The sequence below is a fragment of the Liolophura sinensis genome, chromosome 7, assembly GCF_032854445.1.
Source record: "Liolophura sinensis isolate JHLJ2023 chromosome 7, CUHK_Ljap_v2, whole genome shotgun sequence".
Classification (NCBI taxonomy): Eukaryota; Metazoa; Mollusca; class Polyplacophora; order Chitonida; family Chitonidae; genus Liolophura; species Liolophura sinensis.
In genome coordinates this window covers 29,564,203-29,587,212 of record NC_088301.1, presented here as the reverse complement: position 1 = coordinate 29,587,212, position 23,010 = coordinate 29,564,203, and the positions used below count along the sequence as shown (strand labels likewise).

Genomic DNA, 23,010 nt, shown 5'->3' with positions numbered 1-23,010 from the left:
GGCACTGATTATTTATTTATTTATTTAATTCTTGTTTAAATGCATATTTAATTTTTCACTTATACAATGGCTGTTAGCTTTATGGGTGTAAACTTTAGCAAACACTCAGATGAACACTTCGGTAGTCGTACAAACAATCCACAGCTGATGCAAAACAACTGTGACAGCCCTACATCTGGATATGAATAAAAAAAGTTTCTCCACATAATGTTCATGTTTAGATAAAGTGTGGTGTATGCAAAGCCAATCAGATGCCTGACAACGGACGGAGACATTACTGCTGACTCAGAGGTTGTATGTATCACTTCCTGTGTGGAGAAATGAATACTAAACTGGTCTGATTGGCTAATATTTGCTCACAGAACCAGTGATTATGTTGCTATCTGTAGTCTTTCATGACATTTAAATGCCTTTTCTAAAAACAGAGGAGTCACAAAATTTACATCATGATATTTTTCAAAAATTCCTACTTTTGCCTTCTTTGGACCACTGAGTAGAAATATGCCCTTTCCATTATTTGCTCTTTCTCTTTAAATGTACACTTCAACTTTAAAACATTTAAAATTATCATCTAAAGGATAAATTAGCACTTAAAGCATGTCTTAGCAGCCTACAAAGTCCTTCATTAACTTTTTAACTTACTGACTTCACAAATATGAAGCTTACTTAAGGCATTATCACAGTATACAGTTGAATTGGATTCACTTCTCCACTTTTTACGTAACAATCTCAACTGAATTACCTCCCTTGTCAATTGACAGTAGCTATGACACAGCCCAAGGATTAAATTTTGAGGAAATGGGGCCTTGCGTACTTCAGATTCCTATGCCGTATGTAGGTTAGGCTATGTCATGACTGTGACAAATATTTTCTGGAACACAATGAAGAAAAAATGTGACATCAGTGCATTCGTCAAGTGCCATTTTCTGAAGTTCCACCTAACCACAGCTTACGACTAAAATCGTATTTAAATGACATTTAAATGAAAGTGAAGGAGGTAACTCAGTGTGGCCCTTTTATAAGTTGCATACTTTCGTAAACTTCTGTTGTGTGATGACACTGCTGACCCAGTAAATGAATTTCTATGTCAATAATGGAATCATTTGATTGTATTCAAATAGCTGTTTTTCAATACAAAAGTCCTTAAAAAATGACAAAAATCATTAAGTAACAATTCTGTTCCTCAGATATTCCATGAGGGCTGGAGTTCCCTTGTCCAATACTGCTGGTCTGGGGTTCCTGAAAGCATTGCCACCAAGTAACAGTGATCTGCAAACAGACAGAAAAAAAAAAGTAACTCGAGTCTGCACTAAAATCCTGAAATGAAAAACAGTGCAAACGAATAAAATTACAAAAATTATGTCTTACATGAAGGATATGGGCTATTTAAAAGTGACACTTCTGCCATGTGGTGGTCAATATGTACCTTTGTTACCCTGATCTGCCAGGTTTACATGTATGTCTCATAGAATGTCTGACTCAAGCTTAAGCAAACGTTTAGCAGTTCACTCCAAAAAACAACAATTTTTTTTATCAAGCTGTTGGTATGCTTGCTGCAGGATTAACACATCAGGAAGTTGCAAATGCATGCGATGTCACTGAAACATGCCTGGACGCCAACGCACATTAGGCCTGCAAACTTGTCCAACACAAATCAATTAATCCTCATTTTAATACTTATATTTTGTTCATTTCATGCAAGTTTAAACATCCAATTTGAATTTGAGACACATGATATACTGGTGTTTAGAAAATATCTAACAAAAAGTCATTCACTTTGAAATGCAAAAGTTGATGCAACAATTTAAGCAGAATTATGTGAGTGTATTCTAACCAGTGAACCCATGTATGAGTTTCACTGAAATCAGAAGGGTGGAGCTATAAGCTTTCAAGATTTAGGGAAGTAAAAATGATCCTTGGCATTCACTCAGTATGTCTGGAGTAGTGAGTCATATTTACACAGCTGTCAAGAGAGTCATTTACCATGTTAACAGCAATGTCCAAAATAAGCTGTGATACACACTGTACTAGTACAGATTAGCGGTGACACTGAAACTGGCAAACAACGAACATGATGTTGTCAAACCTGGCAAGGCTGACAATATCAGTTCAGTTCAACTAAGAGTTGAAGGAGCATTTGTCAGAGCCTTCTTTGATGCCAGGAGAATTCGACAGTTCATCTTGACAAGGTGAATTTTGCAACCAGATTAAGCCAAAATGCAATCAGTGTAAAGGCCACAAAAACCAACCTGAACACAAACTTCACAAAGAACCAATATATCAAATCAACAGTGTTTGAGTACCAAAGGGAAGCACCAACAGCCAATCAAAATATAGGAAATCATGAAATCTACAGAATGGATATGAAATGGATCTGAGGTTATACAAAATGAAGCTGCACACAAAATCATATGAATATTGAACAATGCTTTAAATAGACCAGTTAATTATCTAGGCTGAAATCCACTGAATTAATTCCAACTTATACATTGGTAGAGCAATATCTTCAGACTTGAAATAAGCCATGAGAACGAAGTGGCAAATTTTGCAAACATTTTTATGAATCCAATGTCTACCTTTGACTTTCAGTGAATTAACTGTTCGTTAAAGTAGGCTTCAAATGTATTTTCAAAATAATATTTTACAACATTTCTGTACTTGTCTGTAGAATTTGAAACATAAACCTCTCAAATGGTATGCAATTTATATGATTAATGTTGTATGCTGTTCTCAGGAATATTTCACTTTAATGGCAGTCAGCATCATGACACCAACTCCTTGCTGGCAGACCTTAATTCCATTGTAAGACCGGTAATTAAGCCAGTCTGAGCCTGACATGGACATTTAACAAGGGCTTGGAAGAATATGATTTATTTATTTATTTATTTGATTAATGTTTTACGCCGTACTCAAGAATACTTCACTTATACGACGGCGGCCAGCATTATGGTGGGAGGAAACCCATGACCATCCGTAGTTTGCTGGCAGACCTTCCCAGGTACGGCTGGAGAGGAAGCCAGCATGAGCTGGACTTGTGGAAGAACATGAGTTTAAAAATTAGCATAAGTAACACGGAATAAAACAAAAGGTCTTTTTTTTATTTGATTTTTTTAAAATTATTATTCATTTATTATTGAGTTTTACGCCATACTCACAACATTTCAATTATACAACAGCAGATAGCAAAATGGTACAAGGAAACTCGCCAGAGCCCTAGTAGGGAAACCCACAACCATTTGTATGTTGCTGCAGCCTTCCTAAAAATGACTGATGAGGAAACCAGCATTTTTCGTTTGATGTTTGATGGAAGCTGACGAGAAGTTAAGACTTACTTGATCCAGGTACAGTTTCCAAGTTCTGGAGGCACCTGGCCTATATCATTGTTCTGTAAGTCAAGCGTCCCCAGAGACTTCAACCTCAGAAATCCAGATACATCAATGGACTGGATTTTGTTGTCAGAAGCAAATAAGATTTCCAGTTTTTCTAAATTGTACAAAACCTCTGGAATTTCTGGTAACCTGAAAAAAAGAAAACCGTTGTGAGATTAGTTAGCCATGCTCCCAACTTTGCCTCTACATTAACCGCTCTGAATGACTGCATTTACATTTAACCTCCAAGGAACTTGATGGATCCAGCTGTGCTGTCCTCCACATGTAAAACTTGTAGGCCATGAAAAGTTTAGTTTCATAATTGTCCAGGAATAATTCTATCTTCAATAAATCATGCCAGGTACATCAATTTGCTTCTTATGTACATCACTTTGCTTTTACATCACACTATTTACCACACTGATCCAACAGCTTTGTAAATATCTTCCTACCTGGTCTTAACACATTGTCATCATTGTCCAGATAGATGCTTACCGGCAGAAACTGACTACCTGGACTTAACACATTGTCATCAATGTCCAGATAGATGCTTACCTGCAGAAACTGACTACCTGGACTTAACACATTGTCATCATTATCCAGATAGATGCTTACCTGCGGAAACTGACTACCTGGACTTAACACATTGTCATCATTATCCAGATAGATGCTTACCGGCGGAAACTGACTACCTGGACTTAACACATTGTCATCATTATCCAGATAGATGCTTACCTGCGGAAACTGACTACCTGGACTTAACACATTGTCATCATTATCCAGATAGATGCTTACCTGCGGAAACTGACTACCTGGACTTAAAACATTGTCATCATTATCCAGATAGATGCTTACCTGCGGAAACTGACTACATGGACTTAACACCTTGTCATCATCATCCAGATAGATGCTTACCTGCGGAAACTGACTACCTGGACTTAACACATTGTCATCATCATCCAGATAGATGCTCACCTGCAGAAACTGACTACATGGACTTAACACATTGTCATCATCATCCAGATAGATGCTTACCTGCGGAAACTGACTACCTGGACTTAACACATTGTCATCATCATCCAGATAGATGCTTACCTGCAGAAACTGACTACATGGACTTAACACATTGCCATCATTATCCAGATAGATGCTTACCTGCAGAAACTGACTAAGTTATGCAAATCAAATGCACTGTGTAGTGAAAGGACTTAATGAACACATGAGATACTAACTTGAGTGAACAATTCAACGATCCATGTCGTACTTATGACAGAAAACCTGTGACAAGGCTTAATTGTTTCCGACTTTTTTACCACTCTTAGTGGAAATGGAAAGTTGTATTTGTGTTATCAGATTTTACCTGTCAGTGGTATGAATGCATGTTGTCACTTTGTCTTTGCTATCCATCAAGGAGATTAAGGAGACTACAATTTGAATAGACATTTGGAGACGTATGACATGTAATATTCATCAGCCCCATGCATCATGTCTGTTGGATCCGTTGTTTGTGCCTATTAGGTCACGGTGGAAAACATGGTTAATTGCGAAGTGTCTGACTTTATTAAATGAAGACTAATTCTGACTAGTTCTGATTATATGACCCTGTCTCTGAAAAATGCAAACAGTAAGGCCAAAAGTAACACAAAAGTAAGAGACATCTCTGCTTGGATTATACACAAGTACATGTATCATTACATGTATGAATCATTTACGTTGTCTATCTGGACTCGGCTGCTCTTCCCAAATAAAAAGCGTGTTCTTTTTTCATAACACTTGTTATTACATTGTAGTTGTGTCTATTTTACTGGGTGTTTAAGAGTGCAGCCAACTAGATTTGCAAATTGTGGTAGGCAAGAAATTATGGCCTCTGTTGATGCATCAGACACATTCTTGCTAATGTGGCACCTTTGGTTTACAGTGTTCTGACATTATTTATTTATTTATTTAATTGGTGTTTTACGCCGTACTCAAGAATATTTCACTTATATGACGGCAGCCAGCATCATGGTGAGAGGAAACCGGGCAGAGCCCAGGGGACACCCACGACCATCGGCAGGTTGCTGGCAGACCTTCCCACTACAGTTCTGACATTAAGGTGAGGTCCTTTTGAGCTGTAGGTAAGGTAAATTGATGCAATTTCAATATTTGTATATATATATATATGTATATTATGTACAATAATGAATATTTATATCCATAATCCATGACTTATTCCTGAAAGTTTTATCTTAAAGGATTTGCAAGGTAAGTCAGGAAATTAAATTAAACTTAATAGTAGATAATTTTCATTATTGTATATACCTGTGCATGTTAGACTGCACTGATTTGGCCAAAATGTCTTACCTGTTGTTTGAGAGAATTATTTCACGTAGGTTTTGCAAAGATGACATCTCACTTGGTAATGACTCCAACTTGTTATTTCTGAAAAGATAAAATCACATAAAAAAGGAACAAAGTTTTCAACTGCGCAAAGACAATGTGGGGTATTAGTAGGAGGCACATGAATACCAAGATTCAGCCCAAAACATGGCGTTCTGAAATAATGAATTTAGTAATTTACGGTAATTAATATGCACACAAAGCATTAGTGATGGAACATCCCACTTGTGTCATTGTGCTTTATATGCATGTAAAACGTCAGGTCAGTACATGCAGTACTTTTTGAGACACCACCCCTAACAGTTTGTTTAACATTAATTGTAATACACAATACACTAAGTTACGAATTCAGTAACTGATGTATTTTAATATGTACACACCGAATCAAGGACGGACTACCCCCGTCATGCTATTGTGCTCTACATGTGTGCAAACCCTGAGCTCAATATACGCAGTATTTTTTTAGATAACCACCCCTAAGTCAGGAATTCAGTAATTTACGGTATTTAATACGTACACACAGCACAATGGATTATCCCCCTTGTGTTACTGTGCTCTACACATGTGCAAACCCTGATCTCAATACCTGCAGTACTTTTTAAGATACCACCTCTAACAGTTTGTGTAACATTACTTTCCCTGTAATATGACGCCCACGCTCACTGTACGACATGCATGTAAGCTAAAGTGCAGGCTCGCTCAAAATGACAGTCAGAGATACTGTGTCAGGAAAATGGGGGTCAAAGTTATGCGAGTTGATTAATATGTAAATTAACACTGAGCGACCAAAAGGTACATTGTACATTGTACATGCATGAGTTCGTCATGATCGTCTCAGCAAATGTTCAGGAATTTTCTTTGAGATATAGGATGGTTACAAAGATGGGGACAAATACACGTAGAAAAAGAAAGATGGATATACTGGTGCTATAAGCCACGGAGTGAAAACAAAATGGCTGCTTAAAAAGAACAAGATTTAATTAACTTCATACATGTAAAAGCTTGCAACAAATCTAAACTCTTCATAAAAAACAACTTTCAAAACTTTCATAAACGTTGACCAGAAGTATGAGATTCTATGTAATCATATAGAATCCGCAACATCACATCTCTGCTGAAAACCACGGCACACGGTCCTATGGGAGTCCACAGCATCTCATCTCTGCTGAAAACCACGGCACACGGTCGTATGGGAGTCTGCAACATCTTATCTCTACTGAAAACCACGGCACATGGTCACATGGGAGTCCACAACATCTCATCTCTACTGAAAACCACGGCACACGGTCGTATGGGAGTCCGCAACATCTCATCTCTACTGAAAGCCACTGCACATGGTCATATGAGAGTCCACAACATCTCATCTCTACTGAAAGCCACTGCACACGGTCATATGGAAGTCCGCACCATCTCATCTCTACTGAAAGCCACTGCACACAGTCATATGGGAGTCCGCAACATCTCATCTCTACTGAAAACCACTGCACACGGTCATATGGGAGTCCGCAACATCTCATCTCTACTGAAAGCCACTGCACACGGTCATATGGGAGTCCGCAACATCTCATCTCCACTGAAAGCCACTGCACACGGTCATATGGGAGTCCGCAACATCTCATCTCCACTGAAAGCCACTGCACACGGTCATATGGGAGTCCGCAACATCTCATCTCTACTGAAAGCCACTGCACACGGTCATATGGGAGTCCGCAACATCTCATCTCTACTGAAAACCACTGCACATATGGGAGTCCGCAACATCTCATCTCTACTGAAAACCACTGCACATGGTCATATGGGTTTAAAATGATAGAGCCTGTGTCGGTTGTTTGATTCAAAGAAAATAATCAAATGCTTGTTTTTGCTCCAAATATAAAAAGTTCAGCAAGCAGCACTGTCACAGGCTGGCTGTCACATTCTTTCTCAGAATGGTTTGATGTGTGTAACTTGGGTTTGGAGAAATGAGACCTTATTTCTAAACAGGAACCAAAGAAGTTCAAATCACCAAACTACCATGTAAATGTTTAAACTTGAGTGCAAGCAATGGTGTGCATGTGTGCAGAAGGTACCACAGCCTGAGATGAAGTAACAAAGCTTGGTGTTGCATGACTGGCATAGAGCTATGGCATGCTAACAAAAGACCAAAATAATCCTTCTTCTTTATAAAGGATTCTGAACATAAAACCAGTGGCATAGCTTTCCATTTTAGCACTTAAATATGTGGAACCGATTCATTCGGCTACAGGTTGAAAATTACACCACCTTTTAACTATATCCATTATGTATACATGATTATAGGAGGTTTCAGATGATGGCATATCCCCAATGTTTTTTCTGTGTGGAAACTTCCATCCACCAGTACCAGTACAGGACTATGGTAATTAAGCTGGCATAGCCACACAAAAAGCGTATCTATATGTACATACTGTTCTCGACAAATCTACCAAGTTTCATGAAAATTGCTTCCATATTAGAATTTTAGCAGAAGTTGCAGAAACAAAGTCTCAAAAATGAAATTATATTCTTAAAGGGTGATAAAGGGTGACTGTACATAACTGATGCAACAACAACAAAAAATGTGTTCACAAGAAATTATTCCAGAAAGGCCTATAAAGAAACACATGCTGATGTATATACCCTGTCCCCTCCCCCCACCAACACCTATATCATATACTTAATGGAGGAGATATAAATGTATGCAAACAACATCCACAGCTAATGGGTCATGCTGAAATAAAGCTCTCTCCACAAAGTCAGAAAAATATCAATTCTACTCACCTCAGGTCTAGAGTTGTTAGTTTCAGGTAGAGTCCAATATCTTGATGGACACTTGTCAGTCTGTTAAACCCGAGGTACAGTTCCTTAAGAGTGTCCACCACCACCATTAAGCTGTGTGAACAACAAACAGACCATGAAGCAGATACATGTTATTAAAATATGTATTAACTCAATGACAAAAGTGAGGTAGTTTTTCTAAATTTGATTAGAGTGAAATGGATTTACTCTGCAGTTAGACCAGGATTTGAGCCTGGGTCTCCACAGACGAACCCTCACTTTCTACCAAGCTACAGGGAAATTCCCACAAGCTACTGCTAGTATTAGCACTGGAACGCTGCTCCCATTACACGTGTGTACATCACATTCTCTGATCTTGTCACCTAGAAAACTGAATGACATCTAGCAAGAAACACATGCCAAGGTGACTTTTTATCACAGAGATGCACATTCAAAATGAAACCACAGGTATGATTATACACTGCATAGAGTGATTCTTGGTTTCAGTTGGCCAATACACTATCACACAATATTTTGTGAAACATGATGTGCGATCATGCACTAAAGCAAAGCCACGTGATGTTAACCAAGTAATATCCCAGGTTCACAAGGCAATACCCAACGATCACAAGGCAATACCCAACGATCACACGGCAATACCCAACGATCACACGGCAATACCCAACGATCACAAGGCAATACCCAACGATCACAAGGCAATACCCAACGATCACACGGCAATACCCAATGATCACATGGCAATACCCAACAATCACAAGGCAATACCCAATGATCACAAGGCAATACCCAACGATCACAAGACAATACTCAACGATCACAAGGCAATACCCAACGATCGCATTCCCTGGCTGCCTTCATAAAAGTGAAACATTCTTCAAATAATTAAATATCATATAGAATTCACATATATATGTACAATGACCAGCTTGTATACCTCCCAAAGGATGAGTTTATTACACACTCCCTGAAATGTCGTAAACACTAGTTATACAGACACAAACACCTGTCACCTGTCAAAAATAGTTAGTGATTTCTTTATTTTTGCGAAATGCATGTTGTTTGATGTCTCTTGACCGCAATTGGTGCCTACAAAGTATCCCAAAAATGCATAAACCACTATTTAAAGCTGACTTACTTGCTGGGAAGTTCCGTTAACGCGTTTTTACTAAGGTTGATGGACTGTAGTTGAGCCTTGGCCGCCACTTCCCACACATCATCAGGGACTGTCGACACTTGCTTATTACTGTAACAAAGAATGAAACAAAATGTATACTTGCCCATCAAATTTGATCTTTATAGCAAATGAGGCAGGAGTTGCTACTTTATACCCTTGACACAGAAAGTAAGATTTTCTTCAATTCACATTCAATCAGAACAGATTTTCACTTGACACAGCACCTTTAACTGCACACTTCCTTCCTTCAGTGATATCACAATACTACGAACCTCCTTAAAACTCATGTCTTGTACACAAGCTAAATTTCACACAATGCAACTGATTCCCATTGACACACCACATATAAACTGAACTTAACAGAATAAAATCAAATTTCTCAAATCATATATGGACAGAAATCAATGCGCATGGATGTGAATTTGTAAGTGAATCTGGTGTGTGTTTCCACATGAATATTCAATGCGAACTGATATGCATTATGTTTTGTTGTGTCAAGGGTATCATTCATATACAGTGATGAAAAATGCTTGTTTGAATGAACCAGACTTATGAACCTCAAGATACCTCCACCATGCTCTAAGTTCAATACGCTTCTGGGCCATAAAACAAGGACCCTAAGCTTAAAAGCCTTACGAAAGCCTTTCCATAGAATTACTTCAGAGTTAATCCTGAAAAATTGATGGGTTGACAATCAGGCAGACTGACAGATTGACAGACAATGCCGTACCATTATCCAACCAGTCATTAATAAATGGCTTATATAAAACCTCTAGGAAAGTTTAAAAGGGTTCAAACCCTCCACTTCCCAAATGAATCTTTCTAAACACAAACGACCATGAAACATTGTGTAAGTTAGGTGAATATACCAAAAAACACACCGATCACAGAAAATTCACCTATTTTCCTTGTGCAGAGCGTTCATTGGCTAACAATGATTGTCACTTTTCACTTGCATCAGAAAACCATGTGTCTTTTGATAGGGCATAGAACTGACAAATTTGAATGGTTTGTCATCGAGAGAGTGTGTAACTTGCATGCCTAAGAACGTATATTGCCTATGTTTCAGGAGTTTAGGAGATAAAATGTTACAAAGCAAATACACCGTAAAAACAGTGGCCTGCGACAGTAGCTCAAAGGCCATCTGCATTAAAGTTTAATAAATACTCCCTCCTTATATAAAATGTACCTGTAATCCAATGCTTTAAACTGATAGATAGTATGTGTATCTAATCCACCCTGATCACCAATAAGCCCACTCGGTGCTTTACCCTCCTCAACAACCTTCTGGGAGCTGGTGGTGGGCGGATCCTCAATACGACTTCGCAAATACTTCTTCAGTTCATTGGTTCCTCTCTGAAACATGTAAATTATATTGGAATAAAAGCCTAGCTAGCATTCTTTCACAAGCAGATTGGTTTGATAAGTTACTGATGATCAGTCAAAAAACAAAAGTTCAGTGGCAATGAAAGATCAATTGTCTAGAAGTAACATGAATACATGGTCCATCACTTCAGATGAAAGTTGAACCCATGAACAAAAAAAGCACAGATTTTGCTGTACAAGTGATAAGCTTCCAATGGTAGCCATTTTATGACTTCATTCAATCATGTCAGTGTAGAGGAATATGTCCCTTGCAAATGACCAGGTAGGTCACAGATACTGTTCTGTCAGTGAGTGTTCCGTACTGGATTAGAGGTGAGTGATCACACCCTCTCCCCTTGTTCTCACTCAAGTTAAACTTAGGCGACTGATCTGTTACTCTCCATATTAAACATAGGTTATGTACTTCTATGAAAGTGCAATAAGATGATTGAGCTACTAGCCGGCTGTTATGTGGCGTGACAAGCTGAGCAGGGTGTACAAGCCAGCTTAAAACTGGTGCGGTAAGAACAGTAAGAATGAACAGTCACTGTTAAGTGATGTAGATTGTGTGTTTGTTTGGGTGGAGGAGGCAATGCCTGTTACAGATTACATCTCTATTTTCCATAGTAAATTTGGTTAAAAGGCCAGGGAAAACATTAATGGCATCACTATGGCCCAAGGACAAACAAGCTGTTGTAGATCCAGATGATAAAAATCAGAAAGAAACAATGTATATACATGTATATATATATATATATAAAAGCAAAAATCACGTACCATGATAATGTCTCGTCTGATAGACTTCATTGGGTTCCCATCAAGAACAACAGATTTCAAGTGCGACAGATTTCCCAGACAATATGGCAACCTGTATACACACATAAACAAGTAACCACAATATGTTGTCATCATCAACAAATAATAATCAATTTTTTGCCAAACAACCATTTGACATTCCACAATAGATTAGATGAAATGTCCATCCAAAAATGTCACGTCTATCATAAAGTATTAAAAACATACAAGTTAATATAATCCATAATTTGAAAAAACATAGGATCTCTCCTCTCGTACCCTAGCTCGATATATAAATCAGTTCTTATGATATCTGGATAATGGATTGCGTGTCTGAAGTAGATGACTGTACTGCACTACCCTGTGGTTATACGATGTGCAGACTTCACCCTACTTTACCCTGACAGGTTATTGTTGCTCAGGTCCAGTCTCTCCAGTCCCTCCAAGCAGGATATCTCCTCAGGTAAGATGCTGATCTTATTATCTCTGAGCTCAAGGATGGATACAGAAGGCAGGTCCCTTAGACTCCCCGCTGTCACCTCCTCCACGCAGTTGTTGCCAAGGTGTAGAACCTAAACATCAGGATTGTTGACCGTCACTTAGAAAGTTATTTATTTTATTTTATTTATTTGATTGGTTTTTGAAACCATGCTCAAGAATATTTCACTTTAACGACAGCTGCCAGCATTAAAGTGGGAGGAAACCAGGCAGGAAACGCATGACCATCTGCAGGTAGGAAGCCAGCATGAGCTGGACTTGAACTCACAGCGGCTGTATTGCTGAGGGACTCCTGGGTCATTATGCTCCACTATCGTGCTAACCAACTGGGCCACTTTGAAAGTGGTTTAAACATAAATAACATACTGTATTTCAGTTAAGTTTTTAAACATGTTAAAAGTGACTTATTTTGCTTGTATCTGATTATATATCTGGTAGAGCTGCAGAAAGTTGCCTTTTAAGGGATTGGGGGGGGGGGGGGAGTTTGATTATTATTTTAATTAGAACTTGTATTTGGCAGCAAGGTTACCAAAGAGCCTGCTTGTTGGAGAATTATGAATGTAAATCTTTAGATCACAACATGAATTACTGAAACATGAATTTGGTAATTTTGGGTAATTAACACGCATACAGAGCATCAGGGATGGAACATCCCCCTCGTATCATTGTGCTTTATATGCGCGTAAAACTTGAGGTCAATATATGCAGTATCTTTCGAGATACTACCCCTAACATTTTAATACTTTAACACTGATTCTAATACACGATATAACTTGTGAGCTTTCTGTTCATGTATTAATTTATTTACTTATCTGATGTATTCAAGAATATTTCACCTATCCCTCCCGCCAGTATTACGGTGGGAGGAAACCGACAACCATCGGCAGGCTGCTGCCAGACCTTCCCACTTAAGACTGAAGAGGAAGCCAGCACTTCCTTGCACTCACAGCGACCACATTGGAGAGAGGCTCCTGGGTTATTGCGCCGTGCTAGCATGTTAACCCCATCGGCCACAGAGGCGCCCCTCATTTACCTCTATTCATGTAAATATGTCTACAACAAAAGCAAACTGCTGGTGACCATCATATTTCCTCATTGCACCAACCTTGAGAGATGAGCAGGCAGACAGGTTTGGTACAGCAGACAGGCGGTTATGACGTAGATATAACTCTTCTAGTCGACACAGATTCCCCAACTCCAGGGGAAGACTTTCCAAACTGTTGTGTGTGGCCTCCAACACTCTTAAACCTTACGAACATAGCAAGACAATAATCAATAAAGAAAGCCTCTGAAAACCACTCAACATACCTCAACTGCAGGTTGTTGTTGATTTAACATATCTACAATCCATACAACCTATACTCCGTACATGGCAAATGTGGCACTCTGTGTTTGGTTTACATCACTGCCATTGGCAGCAAAGGTCACTGGAGTAATGCGATAAAGTGATGTCACAAAACACAAAAACATTTATTTCTATTAATAGTTGACACGTGTGCATTCTTTTTATAATACGTATGCACAACATGACACCTGAAACAATTTTATTAATGAATACTGACAAGACAGTGATTACCCCACTTCTTCAACCTTTTCAGCCGCTTTTGCAACCAATATTTTGAAACATTCTGAGAGAACTATGAGGTGTAGGGAAATAATTTGCACTGTCTGATGAGGCTTGCACCTTTAATGACACAAACAAATCATTTTTTGTGTTATGTTTTTAATGATTTTATGCATAAATTCCACTGTAAAAAAGTGTTTTAATTGTTGAAAAGGTTGAAAATTTATGGTATGTGTGCTCACGAAGAAATCAGGGACCAAACAAGCCCGTGTACATCGCACAGACTCTGAAGGTGGAGCCTGTGCAGTGGTAGCAGAGATGTGAGAAGTGAACACATAGATCATGAAGAAGTAAAGTAAGGAGGAAGAGTCAAATCTTGATATAACAGAAACCCTAAACAGTGTCCCTGTTTATATTAAAGTCCTGTTTTGTACACAGAGCCCTGAGGAAACTGACAAAGCACTTCATGACCAACTTGTCTTTGTGAAACTCAGTCAGTGCATTTGTATAGTATGTGTCCAGTCTGTCCCCCAAAGCCATTCAACCAACAAAACTAAAAACTAATCTCACAAGGAATGGCTGGCTCAAGATCCTGATGGGAGTTTTTTTATTTTGTTTTTATCCTCCTTTCTTTTTAAGCACAAGATTTGTGCTGAAACAAAATTCTGCACCATCAAACAATTTACTGTGACAAAATTACCTCATTTGTTCTACCTCCATTATTAGTCAGGCATCTAAACTTTTGTGTGGTTGATGGGACAAATGGTTGTAACGTGGGCCTCTGCTAGGAAATCTACCCCTGATAAATAGCTGTTGTTTTTACATAAACCATTAACTGCTATAAGATGTGTGTAAAATGCACTGTCCATATTGTGAGCATCATAATGCTGCCCTCCCACCTATCCAGCTTTTCATAATAAGGCATACTCAAGTACATTCTGAGGCCATCCTGACTCAGATGGTTAAATCGCTAGCTCAATGCGACTAAAAGGCACTTGAACAATGATGGTGCATGTTCAAATCCATGGGGGATACATATATTAGCAGGGGACTGTACTGCAGTAACTAGTACATATAACTAACTCTGTACACTCGGGATTTCACTGCCTCCACATCCGTTTTAAGGAAATAAACAAATTTGGACATTTAAGGATTTTTCTTCATGTTGATACGCAGCTCCAACAATCTGGGTTTGGTTTTGAACTCAGTAGGCTTTCGTTTTCTTGGATTCTCGATCAATTCAACACTTTTCAAGAACAGTCAAAATAATATAAAAAATTCAAAACTTTTCAAGGGCCTTGAATTTTCCAAATTGTATTTAAGGACTTTAAAGAACTTTCAAGAACCTGTGCAAACCCTGTCGCATCACACGTCTGCAGACATTAGCAGAGAGAGTTATGCCGATTTTGTAATGGGATATACTGCTTTTCCATAAAAGTGTTACTGCTGGAATGTGTGTTCATGTGTGCTGAGTTTAAAAAAGAATTATATTAATGATTGCATCTGCTTTCTATTAGACAAAATGGTGAATCACAACCTATTACCGTTACAGTATAAGGGACATAACTCTGCACTGTACAGGTACAAGTATATGCTATGTACCAGTATTATCTTCCACTAGACTATGATTGATACTACACTATGGAATGTATCAGTTAGACTTTGTACACCAATCTCAATGAGTAACCAAACATCCTGTCTAACAAACAACAACTTAACTAGACTCTTTGTTGAGACTCCGTCTACTGGAGACATACAGGTTACAGACCCTAAAGTCTGTTGTAAGGTTTTTTATCAAGGCTTTATTTCTAAAAAAATCTACCAGTGAGCGCTTGGGGTCTAACATCGTGCTCAACAATTTTTCAGTCATATGACAACGACAAAGTCTATTGATGGTCATAACATAAACACCAGAAAATTATGGCTGTTACCCTTTTTGTTGTGTGTTGATAACAAGATTCAAGTCCTTCAATACAAAACCTTACATACAATTTATCACTGGACTGTTTTTCAACATAGACTGGCTGTTATTCCCTGTTCAGGCTGTTCCACGTGTGGCCATTCAGATACACTGTTACAAAAGCTGGTATAACATCAGATGTTGGCGAAAGAGAAGGTTTTAGGCCTTAATTTCAAGCTGGTTTCCAGGAATTCTGGATAAACGACTAAAACTGCCTCCCACAGAGATCTTGCTTGGTTACTTCAAGAACAAATTTTCTAAAACTGACTATAAAGTGCTTAATATCTGTTTACATCATGCCAAGTACTTTATACATTGCTGCCATATTAGCAAACGGTTTCCTAATATGGCAGCTATATGAGGGTTTAACTCCTCGTATTTTTATTAATAACAGATGCTTCCTTCAACAAAATGCATGCATTTTGATGATGAATTTCTTGCAAAACTGGATTGAGTATAGTCGTATAACTAGAATCTAAATAATATTGCTACAGGTCTATTTCATTTAATTGTGTGAAAACATCTATCTGATTTCAAGACATGCCCAATGTTTTATGGCTAAATCTAAAATTGCAGGTTCTGAGTAACTTTTATCCCTTTTTACTGGAAAGCGAAATTCAGTGCTGAAGTTGTTTAGTGTTTCAGTATTTATTTATTTGATTGGTGTTTTACGCCATACTCAAGAGTATTATTATGGTGGGAGAGCCCAGGCAAACTCATGACCATCCCACAAACAGGTGTTTCAGCACAACTGCTTTATTGGAACATTGTATACATATGTAGATAACCAGGACTGTTACAACAAGATGTGTATCATTACCTTGGCAGAGGCCAAGTTCAGTTAATAAATCGGTGTAGTTGACGTGCGTACTCAGAAGCCTTGTAAAGCATTGGCCTGGGGACAAATCCATCGCTACCCACTGTGGGGTTTTCTTGCAGCCATATGTTATGGCTTGAACTGTAATTATCCCTATGTGTACACCTCTTACATGGAGCCATGGAAATCATCTGGTTTTACAACTAATATTTTGGATCATGTTTGGTTTGTCTGATATGATTTGGACATCCATGGGATGATGGTAATACCAATATAGAATTTGGCACATTTTTACAGTCCAAATAGCCAGGTCAAGTTGCGATATTGACACTGACACAACCAACCCGTCGGGCCCGTCTGACTGTGAATGGCAATCACGAGAGCAGTGGGTCGTTCAAATGCAGCCATTGAGCTGATGTTTCAAGTACAGCCTGGTGAGCCACAATGCACACAAATAACGGCTCCTGATAGGACTTGACCCTCTGATGAGGACAGTTTTATCTGACTAGATTATTCAGATTGAGACTGATATTTATACGGCTGTAAATCTCTAAATTGTAGATATTATCAGTACAGGACCACCTGTTCATATGTTATGGTGTTCTAAAATTACTAAAGCATCCCATACAGATTTAAAGGTACACACAACTGATGTTGATTAGCTGACAGTTGAGATAGGATCTCCTGGGTTAAACCCTGAATGTTTTGGTCTCGCTTGAACATGTAAATCTGCTATACCTAAAATTCAGCTTATCCTGCTGACAGCCTGGACAGATACCTCTCACACAAGCCAATTAGAAATGATACCATATCCCTTTAAGACTGCAATTAACAGCTTTGTCTATATGCATAGTTCAACTGGCTGGCTTGGCTACGGCTTTAAGTTAGGAGGTCAACAATAAACACAACTCTATACATCAACATATACACATACACCGCATACAAGCAAACAAGGCTTCACAACAAAGTGCAAATGGAGCCTGACACTGCTCCAACAGTGTAACCTCCCTACAGTGTTAGAATACTACTACTACTCACATCGTAAGTCTCCGATCTCCCGGGGTAGGGAGTGTAGCTTGTTATGAGCCAGGTTGAATTTCCTCAGCCTGGACAGGTAGCCCACATGAGCTGACAATTCACTGATCCTGTTGTTAGATATATCCTATAAAAGACACACAACAGTATGAAATAAGAAAATGTAAATGAGATATGTTCTGAATGATATAAAGATGTGCATGTGCACTTTGGGTAGCTTTCTATTTGTATGTTATTCAACAGCTTTCTCACATTAGTAGAATATCTAGCCATCCCCAGTGAAGCAGCACTGGATAAAAAAAGCGGTGGAAATCCGTCCTGCAATAAGGAGGCACATAGCATGCATTCTAAGGATTCCTTTGTCGTCATATGATAGAAAAATTGTTAAGTACGACATTAAACCCCAATTACTCACTCACTCACTCACTCACTCACATACAATGGCAGTCAGTAATACGCTTAAAGGATATCAGGTTGTAGACAATAACATAAATAAATAAATACACAACATACACTAACCATATAGTGAACTCTTGTTACCTGCAAATTCAGATTTAAGAACACTCAAATCCCGACCTTTAAAATACTGATGCATGTACTACCTTTCAGTAATGGAAAGGGTTTGAGAAAAGTAATAACTTCAAACTGATACAACATATTTGGTGACTGGTCTTTTATCAGGTTTAATGCCCAAATGCATCCAACAGAAGCATCATTGGCCACAGGACAGAAAACACTCTGAGCCTCCCAAACAAACTCATCCATTGCAACATGTGTGAAATCTGATCATACATGTAGGTAATTAAGACAAAATTATGTACCATAGACAAAATAACCAGACTGCTGTAATTACAAACATAGATAAGAAGGAGTTTTATTACATTAGCTGAACTCATAAAAACATCTAGAGAGTTATTTAAAATTAGGCTAATGTGATACCTACCAGCTCCTCGAGACAATGTAGATCTCCAATCTGTTGACACAGCTCAGCAAGGCAATTGTTCTGAAGCTGTAGAACTGTGAGATTAGAGAGGCGACACAGCTCAGAGGGGAGTAACTCCAGTTTATTGTGGCTTTAAAAGAAAAACAGGTTGTCAGGAATACCCATGCACCTTTGACCTTTGAACCTGGAAATTTGTGTGAACTACATTTATATGGTAAATGACCATAATTTCATCATGAAAATCGCATTTTTAGAGGCATATAAATGTCGTAACAATTTAACTTGCTGCTGAAACTTTAAATTTTTTCAATATGGTATTCCAAACAAAATTTCAAATAAATTTACATAATTAATTATTAAACCATTCGTCATAATAATACTTAGCGGTACAAGTAAACAAGGAAGATTAGAAACTTGTATATAATCAATGTAAATCCCTCCGAACCATAAGCCTACTTGTGCTTTGGACACACTTCTGGTTTGATTCAAGCGAGAATTTCAAGAATTTGGTAGCAGCTTGAATGTAGGAGACATGCAAATGCAGTGCTTCAGCTTAATATATTAAGTACTTTTATCTTAAAATCAATTAATTCTAATAAACAAAAGAGAGAGCCATGAAGCTTAGCTAACACATAAATGATCTCCCTGTTGTGCCTATATGTACATGTGTGTCAAACCTGAGCTCACTACATGTTCTGACTTTTAAGATATCACCTGTAACATTTACCTCAACATGGATTCCACTACATAAGAGGTGAATTTCATAATGTACAGTACTTAATATGTACATACATGTAGGGCATTAACAATGTAACATATCCTTCATGTCATTGTGCTTTACATATATCATGTATAAATGTGCAAAACCCGGGCTCAAAGCATGAAGCACTTAAGATATCACACTTAACATTTACCTTGACACTGCTTTAGCTGTTATTGGCATAAGCTACACCGGTACATTATGGAGGCAAGCCAAAAATACTTCTCACTTTACCTAAGATTTAGCCTCTGTAGTTCACTCAGGGCTCCTAAGGCTTTGGGCAAAGATGTTAACTGGTTATCATGAACCTGTGAATAGAAATTGTAATGTTTCAACATGTTGGGCTCATAGCTCTTGATGCTGACAAGGAACTTGGTCAATTTCATGCAGTGCATAAATGAGAGACTATGTCTCACTTATAACCCAGGACAAAGTATAAAACATATGGCCTAGGTGACAGACAAATTTAGTTCACAACCTGGTGGAATGTGGAAGTGAACAAACTTCCATTTAACTGGATGCAAACCTATTAATTTTTGACTGTTGTTTAACACCATATAAACTCAGAGCCAAAACCAGAGAGCCCAGCATAAACCATCAACCTTGGGCAAGTGAACAACATACTTTCCAGCATGTAATGCACAGACATGCATACCATATTCGTGCAAAGGTTACAATGCAAAAATGTCCATGAGGGTGCTGTTGATCTCTCATTATCACCAAGGCCCTTGGATTGAAAGATCAAGTGTCTTTATAACCACTCCCTGACTCCCTGCCTGGATACAAGTTACACATTCAGTTGTAAAGCAACAGAAGAACACACCTTTCCTGAACACAAATAATAAGCATTATCTGTTCACAAAGAAAAAGCCCCCAAAAATAAGCTGGGGGGAAGCACTGAAATGGTGTTAATATTTCCAATTTCTGTAACAATAACCCTAGCCACAGAGCACAACCATGACAATCAATGTGATGTCAGCTGGTTTAAAAGATCATAGACTCCATATCACCTTAATATGAAATGTTTTCACCGCTACAAAGCATAGAAACGGGACAATACATAAACATGGCCTTTTGCTGTGGTTCTAAACATGTTATTTACCACTTCTTTTCTAAGCTCTCATCAACTCTCGTCATAGGATAAGGGAATTTCTTCCAGACAGGCATTGCAAGTAAACCCAAAATGTCTTTGATGTCTTTCTCTCAGCATCCCATGGCTTCTTAGATGGAGATGTTAGATGGAGGCAAATTAGACTGAACTGTTGATTGACTGGGATGACTGGTGTTTAAAACCATAATAAACAGAAAAGCCTTTCCCACATGAGACGCACAGATTTTTAATGTTCAATTTATTTTCATTGCTCTCCCTGCAAGCACTGTGTGTTTTTGCCCAAGCTAGTTCTGTTTGTTTGTATGTGGACAAGATTAGTAGCAAGATAAACTCAATGTACTGGTAATACATGAGCATTACGTCATCTTACATCAAGGACAACTAAAGCTGAAAGTTTTGCTAAATCCTCTGAAAGGCTGTTCAAGGAGTTCGAGGCCAAGATGAGTTTGGTCAAGTCCTTCTGTTCCCACCATCTTTCTTCAGAATGATCCAGAGAGATTGTCTTTGCCTCTTCTGGTAAGTCCAAGTTTAGATTCCATACACAGTCTGGAACTAATGCAGAAATATAACTAGAATAATTTCATACTGAACACTACTATTTGTAGATTAAACGCACAAGATACAAGTATTATTTACCACTGAACTTTATTCGACTAATTTTATTTTATTTATTTAATTGGTGTTTTATACCATACTCAAGAATATTTCATCGAAGTGTCTCTCAACACATAGTATATATGTCATGTATAGGGGGAGACCAGACTGGAATACATGCAGGTATAAATTCTGTAAGACAGATCGGAAACTAGAGACCACATGATCTCCTTAGTAACAAACACCGTGGGTGAAGAAAATGGTCCTGCCAACGTTATTGCATAGGAATGCATATTTTTGAATCACTGTCAGCAATCTTGTATCCGTTGCATTTGTATAATTTTCAGCTTTCCAGATAGTCTAAGTATTTCTGCAGAACTTTCGTGATGTTATTTTGTACAACTAGTCCTTCCTGGTCGCTAGTGAAGTGGCAAAAAGTTACCTTTTCCCCGGTCATTTTGTTTTAAAGACAAAAGTGTGGTCACATGACCTACAATTTCCAACCCATCCTACAGAATAAGAGATTGCCTGTGGTTGTGTGGTTTTAGCGGATGCAGCAGAATGGCTCTCTCTGAGAGTTGTCGCTATTTGTATTTTTATTATTTCTGGAAATTGTGTCTGTTGCTATCTGTAAATATTGGTAGAACTATGTAGACAATGATCACATATACCAGTACGATTGTTTCAAGAACATTTTCACAGAGCCTACTGAGATCGAGGGCATGAATAGAGTTGTATGGCCACAAAAGTTGTGTTGTGAATTTTATAATTCGGTTGCCGTTTGAGCTGTAATGCTGATTTAGGTTGCAACAGTTTTATACCTTGTTCTTGATGCTCATCAAATTCCAACGGCCAAGGTGATCGGGTTAAAAAATGATAGTTAAAACCGTGACTATCGCCCACTAAATAACTATTCATTCACGAGATTTAACATTTTATCATTATGTACCTGTAGTAAAACCTCTTCCAGACAAATTCAGCTGTCCGCTCTGACGAGCCTGTTTCAATATTTTGGGGTGGACTGTGTTTGTTGTTGTTGTATCGCTGAGGTTAAATCCACCGCCTGCAACTGTTCTCGTTTTCCCTCCACCTTTCCTGTTTGACATGGACATAGTGATCTGTCTGACTTAACTACTGAGTTTGAAGAACTTCCCGATCGACACGTAAGTACCAGTATTACGCCAATGCCTTGCATATTATTTCATCTGTCATTTGTCAGTTAGCGCCGCCTGGCCAACAGTATGAAATGAGTAGGTTCCACTACTGCATTCACACTACGGGACCGGCACCAGGGAACTGGTGCGCCACACTGGGACTGGTCACTGCTATTCACCGTAATCGCTCTAAAATGGCGGTTACTGAACATAAATTGTTAAGTGCACGATCGGACCAGCATTTCTGAAAATATACATCTATTTTATTTAATGACGAATTTGCCCCATACTTCGGTGACGGTCGAGAACTTTGTGGTGTCTTCTAGAGTTGTCGTTCCTGTTCTGTATATTCTCCTTCCGGAAAATGTGTATACATATATCGGTTAGAAAGGAGCATTTCGGTGTGAATTTTTGCGACTTTTAACCACCCCAATATCATGAATTTTTATTACAGACATTTTTTCCGTGTACGTAATGCATTACCTAGGCCTATATGTACGTTGACGCAGAAAACTCGCGCAACCCTACATCAAATAAAAACTGCATGTTGATTATTTGTCACAAGAAAAGAACGGGTATTTATCTTGGTATACGCTAGCTAGTGTTAGTTCACTGTAAATGTATGCATATTTGATATAAAAAGTATAAAAAGATATACTTCTGTGATATCCAATAGTGCAATGTGTCTAGTTACACA

At 38.3% G+C, this 23,010-nt stretch overlaps 1 protein-coding gene across 1 annotated transcript; it reads right to left on the bottom strand.

Moving 5' to 3' along the window:
* Window positions 1-1,146: 1,146 nt before the first annotated feature.
* On the bottom strand, window positions 1,147-22,408 carry LOC135470034 (leucine-rich repeat-containing protein 40-like). The gene is made up of 14 exons (XM_064748734.1): window positions 22,109-22,408; window positions 20,936-21,117; window positions 19,689-19,762; window positions 18,695-18,824; window positions 17,755-17,878; window positions 13,481-13,623; window positions 12,277-12,449; window positions 11,860-11,950; window positions 10,907-11,073; window positions 9,679-9,786; window positions 8,526-8,636; window positions 5,712-5,789; window positions 3,333-3,518; window positions 1,147-1,269 (listed from the first exon to the last, which is right to left on the bottom strand). The coding sequence occupies exons 1-14, from the start codon at window positions 22,269-22,271 to the stop codon at window positions 1,164-1,166; spliced, it is 1,836 nt and encodes a 611-aa protein (XP_064604804.1). The 5' UTR covers window positions 22,272-22,408; the 3' UTR covers window positions 1,147-1,163.
* Window positions 22,409-23,010: the final 602 nt, after the last annotated feature.